The sequence below is a fragment of the Dermacentor silvarum genome, chromosome 2, assembly GCF_013339745.2.
Source record: "Dermacentor silvarum isolate Dsil-2018 chromosome 2, BIME_Dsil_1.4, whole genome shotgun sequence".
Lineage (NCBI taxonomy): Eukaryota > Metazoa > Arthropoda > Arachnida > Ixodida > Ixodidae > Dermacentor > Dermacentor silvarum.
Window position 1 is genome coordinate 88,432,263 of NC_051155.1, and position 6,000 is coordinate 88,438,262.

General features: G+C 47.7%; 1 protein-coding gene across 1 annotated transcript in view; it reads left to right on the forward strand.

Annotated features, from left to right (window-relative positions):
- LOC119440210 (octopamine receptor 1) overlaps positions 1-5,257 on the forward strand; it is a 36,994-nt gene extending 31,737 nt beyond the window's left edge. Inside the window, exons 2-3 of the mRNA XM_049662811.1 lie at positions 4,468-4,594; positions 5,244-5,257. Coding sequence (XP_049518768.1) covers positions 4,468-4,594; positions 5,244-5,257 — 141 coding nt within the window. The remainder of the gene's footprint in view (positions 1-4,467; positions 4,595-5,243) is intronic.
- The last annotated feature ends 743 nt before the right edge of the window (positions 5,258-6,000 follow it).

Here is a 6,000-nt window from a genome sequence, read left to right on the forward strand (position 1 = left end):
AGGCGTATCTCATCTTAGCGCCAAACAGGGGTGTTTAAGATCGAGAATGCGTATTTCAGCGGTGCATGTCAACAGAAGCGCATCGTCTCAGGAATTCTGGGAAAGCATTGGATGCGGGATGACAACCGCCAAACCAACCGGGGGCGGCCGCTGCGGCGAGGCGGGACGTCAGAACAAAAATGGCGTCCTACGAAGCAGGGCGCGCGCGATGTCTTTGCACTCGTGAGTACGTTACGCGCGATGAACTTGTGATTGATAAATAAAATTAACAACGGTGAGTTACTTGATACACATCATTAACGTAGCCAAGTCCGCTTCGAGGTAATAGAAGCCGAGACGGCAAATTTCCCAGCGCGTCAGCAGCGGTTGCCATGTCCAGAGTAATAGAAGCCGAGACGGCCACGCTCGGCTTCTATTACTCTGGACATGGCAACCGCTGCTGACGCGCTGGGAAATTTTGTTATTCTGATAGAAAACGAACCACTTAGTAGTAGCCGGCATGGGCAAAAAGAAGGGAGAGGGGTCGGTGAAGTATTGTCGCTCACTCGCTCATTCGTTCGTCCGTTTGTTCGGGTATTCGCTTACATTGACAATCATCGTCTATGTTAATCTGTAATTTTATATGCCTGTCATTGCCTGTGCCACTAACAGGAAGTGATGCTGCTCGCGTTAGTTGAAGAATGTGCTAAAACGCTCGCTACGTGCATGCAATTTCATGTTAATTGGTTCATCTCGCAATCTGTTATACATCTAGCGAATCTTGTGTGAAAGCTAAGTGTAATGCCAGCAACAATTTGTTGAATGCGAGCACTGGAAAAAAAAATGAGGCGTCCTATGGGTGGCAGTAAAATTCTGGCGTCCGTTTTGACGACTTTTACGGAATTTCCAAGAGAAGATAGGTCTTCTAGGCGAAGAACATCATGAACCCCTACGTTTAAGGTGTATTAAGTAGTTTTCCAAGTTCACTAACCTGATTTGCTTCAACACGTACTTTGTCGACAATAATACATGCCTAACCTAGCAAAGGCACTTATCCTATAAATTTGCCAAGATGCAAGTCGCTGCTAAGCTTTCTTTCATGAAATACACATTTTTGTAAATATAAATTTAGTATTTGCAGTTATCAAACACCTGGTATAAAAGCAGAATATTCCGGTCAAATCATGGGCAATTGTGTTGCCAGTGGAGCATACAAAATACATTTCCTGCGAGAAAGCTTTCAAGGTGTTTGACTCAAGGTATTTTCGGTGTTAACTCTACGCGTGGAAAATTGCGAATAAGAGGAAACTAATGTAGTTTCGGATTACCAGTCTTTCTGGCCCATTTCTACGTTGAACCATTGCGACGGATGCCGCACATTGAAGAGAAACTAAATGCCGGGTAACAGCTCGTAATGTTTAGTCTTAGTATTTGATGGACGATTTTACACTGTAAGAAATCACTGTATAAATATCTGCGAACGGTTTAAGACAAGCGCCCGTGCTGCCCACTGAAGCCTTCACACACCCAGACACCCACAGAAACACAAAACACACACAACACACACACACAACACACACACACACACACACAAAAAAAAAAAAAAAAAAACGTCGTGTGCTCAGAAAAACGCTTTGGAACAGCTCTCTCTCAAGTTCGTTTTCATACCTATACGCTTCTCGAACGAGAAACTGCTCGTAAATATACAATACTTGACGATTTGAATGAAACCTCTTATTAAAAGAAGGTTGATGTTCCAGCGCTTATACCAGCACAACGCGACTTTATACCATCAGGTAACATACAATATTGCATAACGTCCTGTCGTATAAAGGCGCCTTGCAACAAATACAAAACTCGCAGACAAACTTCTCCGGCAGTGAAACTGATGCTATGCAAAAGTTAGGGCACTCTTAACTGTAGTCACACATTTGGAGCACACAAAACATAGCTGTCTCACATACTATTAAAATAAGTCACATACACAACTCAGTGTTAAGGTTGGCTTATATGTTCCCGCTGTTCTCTTCAGCCAGTGTTTGAGCAAATACAAAATCGTCACACGTGGAAGCTATGTTGGTTCAGTGTCTGTTATAATAAGCCGAAAGCGCGACCAAACTCTGCCGGACATCTCGGCGTAGTAACACACACGCCGAAACTCCGCCTCTGTTACCTTCGCCCCATGCTATACTGTTGTCGTGATCGCTTCAGCCAATAACTGTTCACCTTCACGAAGCAAAGGATTGACAATATCGCCGGAAATATCACTTATGCTTCTTCGCGGCTGTTTCAAATCCCGCCATTACATGCCCACACGATAGCGCAATGGTGCCCCCATCGGTGTATTGGTTGGATTTGGGAAAACACCACGAGATATCAGTAGTTTCGCAAAGGCAATACATGTGTCCGCTATGCTAACAATGTATTATTTCACTAAGTGAACGATTTACAAAATTACGCCATGTCCAACATCCCCACATGTAAACATAAGTTTAAGACTTCCGGTGTTTCGCCGTTGTTGTCTGATCTCATTACGTCGGCTTCCCCGTAGCGCAGCGTTCTGGCATCACTGAAGTTTCGCTGAACTCTTATATAACGATGAGTTTGAATGCTGCGGTACATTTTGTTGCACTACATTTCAGTGCATGTAGGTTGCGTTCGTTGCTTTCAAACGTGCCACGTGAACGCTGCGTTTTTCCGGTTCCCGACTTTCAACGAGCGTGGAACGTCGTTTCACAATCCAAACCTACAAATACTAAAAAAAAAAAAATTTCCAACGCCGTATGGGCACGCCTGTCCGTGGTGTGGCGGCTGGCCATCGCTGTATCACATTTCGTGGGGTTGCCAAAAAAAGACCATCGAATTTAAATACCTTTTTAGGTAAATTTGAACTATTGAACACTTTGGCACAACTCGCCATCTCTGACCCCGAGGTGCAGCTAGCTCTTCTGGGTCACGTAAGGCAGGCGGCAGAAGCCAGTGGAGCCCTGGACTTGGGGCGCCACCCCTCGAGCTCGTAACCTATCACCCCCACCCCTTTCGATAAAGTTATTGCTCCTCCTCCTCTTCGTTGCCCAGAACAATGAGCGGGGAACTTCTACGCCAATGTTGCTGCGACAGAAAGAGCCTTTGCCTGTTTCTGGCGTGCCCGAAGTAAAAAAAAAAAAAAAAAATGTCACAGTTTCGCCCTAAGGGCGAAGCAATGAATGCGATAGCAACACAGCAATGTCATACGAAGTAAGGTGAGCGGCTTTGGTAGCAATATGAATTGTAGTAAACATGAACTGATTAAGTAAGCAGGTGTGCTGCGGCGTAAGTAGACCGACATGAAGAGAGAATCGATGACCACGAGAAGGCGAGTGTGAAACGGTGGTGTTGATGAGAAGCGCTTCCCGTGGGCAGCGCGTGAGAAGGGACACACCTGTAGGGCTGCACTGCCGATCCAGGCAGCATTACTGTGTAGCGTGCGTTGGAAAATGTGGCCCGACTATTACTAACTGAATGAACAAGCGTGGTGTGAGCGCGCACAAAAAAACACGAACAGATCACACTGAATGACTGCAGACAACGACTGTCAAAACGCTGGCAGCAAGCATACGCCGCAGCGGGCGAAGGTACGTGCGGTCTATCGCTTCAACGGCATAAAGGTCAGAGCCGTGTAAAGATAAGAGACGGTGCTGGCGAGCAACGAGAGTGGTTGTTGGCAGAGTAGAAGTGCGCCCCCCCCCCCCCCCCCCCCCCCCCGCTCCCTCCGGCGCTGGCTTCCTGCTTCCTTGCTTGCGCGTGGGAGATTGAGTGCGTTCGCTCTCCGTGATAGCGCGCGTCCCCGCACGCTTCCGCTCGGGCATACGGTGCGCGGCGAAGATTTTATCTATAGGGAACCTCACGGCGATGGAGACGGCGACGGCAAAAATCCGGTTGAAGTGTCCATGTAATTGCTATCGCAATAATAAGGTATCTATGCGGACAGTCAAAGGTGTGTACTCGCAGCTGGCGATGCGGCAGCCGTCGCGGTCGCCGTGATGTCACGGTAGCGCCTGCGCATGCGCGGCCTGCGCATCGATTGTTGTAGGTGATGTGATGGGCAGGCGGGTGCCACGGCAGGCCATGCGAGGGCGTGACGGTTGGCGCCTCGCCTAACAAAGCACGTTAGAAAGTCTCCGCAGACGCGAGTCACGCGAGGTCCGTTTGGCTGCAAACACGCTGTAGACGAACCGGTCCGCTCAATCATCTGGGTAGGGTAGGGTTCCTGCCTTCGCACCAGGCATGAGCGTTGTCTTACATAGACACTGTAACGCGGCGCTCTGTATAAGGTGTTCCTGTGTACATTTTGAAGTCTAGAGGCGCAACACAGCAATCAGATGTCGTGAAAAAATATTGCTCGGCTTCTTAAAGAGATCTGCAATACGCGTCAGTGATGGCAAAACATTGGTTTAGGCGCACCTACGCTTCCTAACTGTGCGCGTTTTTATTGCATGGCTGTTTCAGAGTTACTGGTTTGGCTACATGAACTCCGCCTGCAACCCGATCATCTACGCCTTCCGAAGCCCCTCCTTCAGGCACGGATATAAAGAGATCCTTTTCGGCAGTGCTGTCGAAGTCATCAGCGCCGAAGGTAAGTGGATGGTCATGCGTTATGTGGAAACTTTCGTTGCAGAAGCAGGATAACCCGGTCAGGCAACGTCTAATTCCTTTATGAACAAGCGTAGAAAACAAAAAAAAGTTAAGAGATAAGGTGCGCCGCCTTTTTCGTTGACAAGGAACTCCATGAAGCGTTCATTTCTGCTGAAGTAAAAGCTACAGTTTGTGATAAATGCGCATTGACGTTTGCCCATTCTATGTAGCCTTGGAAAAAAGGGTCGGCTTGTTTTGGGTACACGGGGACCCGTTGCGCTGGGGCATCGTCAGACCGCAGGCAATCCGTAATAGGTGATTTGAGCATGCATTTATGAGAACCGTCTTTACTGCGTTAAATGCACTGTAGCAATGGAAAGCCCTTCGTTCCTAAAATCATAAATACTCTCCCGAAACGTGTATATGTCTGAAAATTGAGGCAATGGTCAGCGGGCATTGTTGTGAGCGTGCGCAAACAGAGATTTAGAAGTTGGAGTAGTTCCAAGCGCTTCTAAGGCAGTGCAAAATGCTGTCGCGGTGTCAGTGCTAGGAAATTAGCACTGCAAATAAATTACTTTGTAGTGGTAAAGTGTTCGCTTTTTAGAGACCACTGCTCAGCAACGCAATGGCCATGATATGCATTTTTGCAGTGATGCAGCCATGACCAAGCGGTAATTTTCTGCAAAAACTCACGGTCACTTATAGCCTCGTTCTGCACACAAAATATGCGCTTTCGTCAACGACTACCTATGCAGGGCAGGTTGGAATGAAATGGAAATAAGTTATGTAACTTTTCCCGAATTTGGACTGCAGCACATTCATTCAGAATCCCGGAAAATGCTATATTCTCGTAATGGTTTGACGTAATGGTTTTTCGTAATGGTTTGAATATATTCTCTGGATTTGACGGAGAGGTACGATTTAACCCTGTTAACTCGTCTTGATGAACCCACCAGAATCGGTAATAGCGTCTCGAAAGATACCTCGCCGGACTTAACCTTTACGAACCAAGCGGATGAGATAACGTGGATAAATCTAGGGGACAACCTTGGAAGTGACCACTATATCCTCAGCCTTTCGGTAAACTCGTCCCGTATAAGACGCAAGGTTGGGCAGGCCACACTGACAGATTGGAAGAAATATCGCGATCGCCAGGGTAGCACAGGTCCGATAACGAACGTCGGAATCTGGGCGCAGCAGCTTCTCAACACGCTGGCGGGTGTGACGAAGGTTGTAGACATAACGCGAGACACCCCGGTAGTGGACAGGCACCTGCTACATTCATGGGAGGCCCGCCGTAGCCTCACCAAGAGATGGAAAAGGCAGAGGTTAAACAGGAAGCTTAAAATCCGCATTGCTCAGTTAGCTCAGGAGGCGAACACGTACGCGCAGGCATTAAGCGACGGT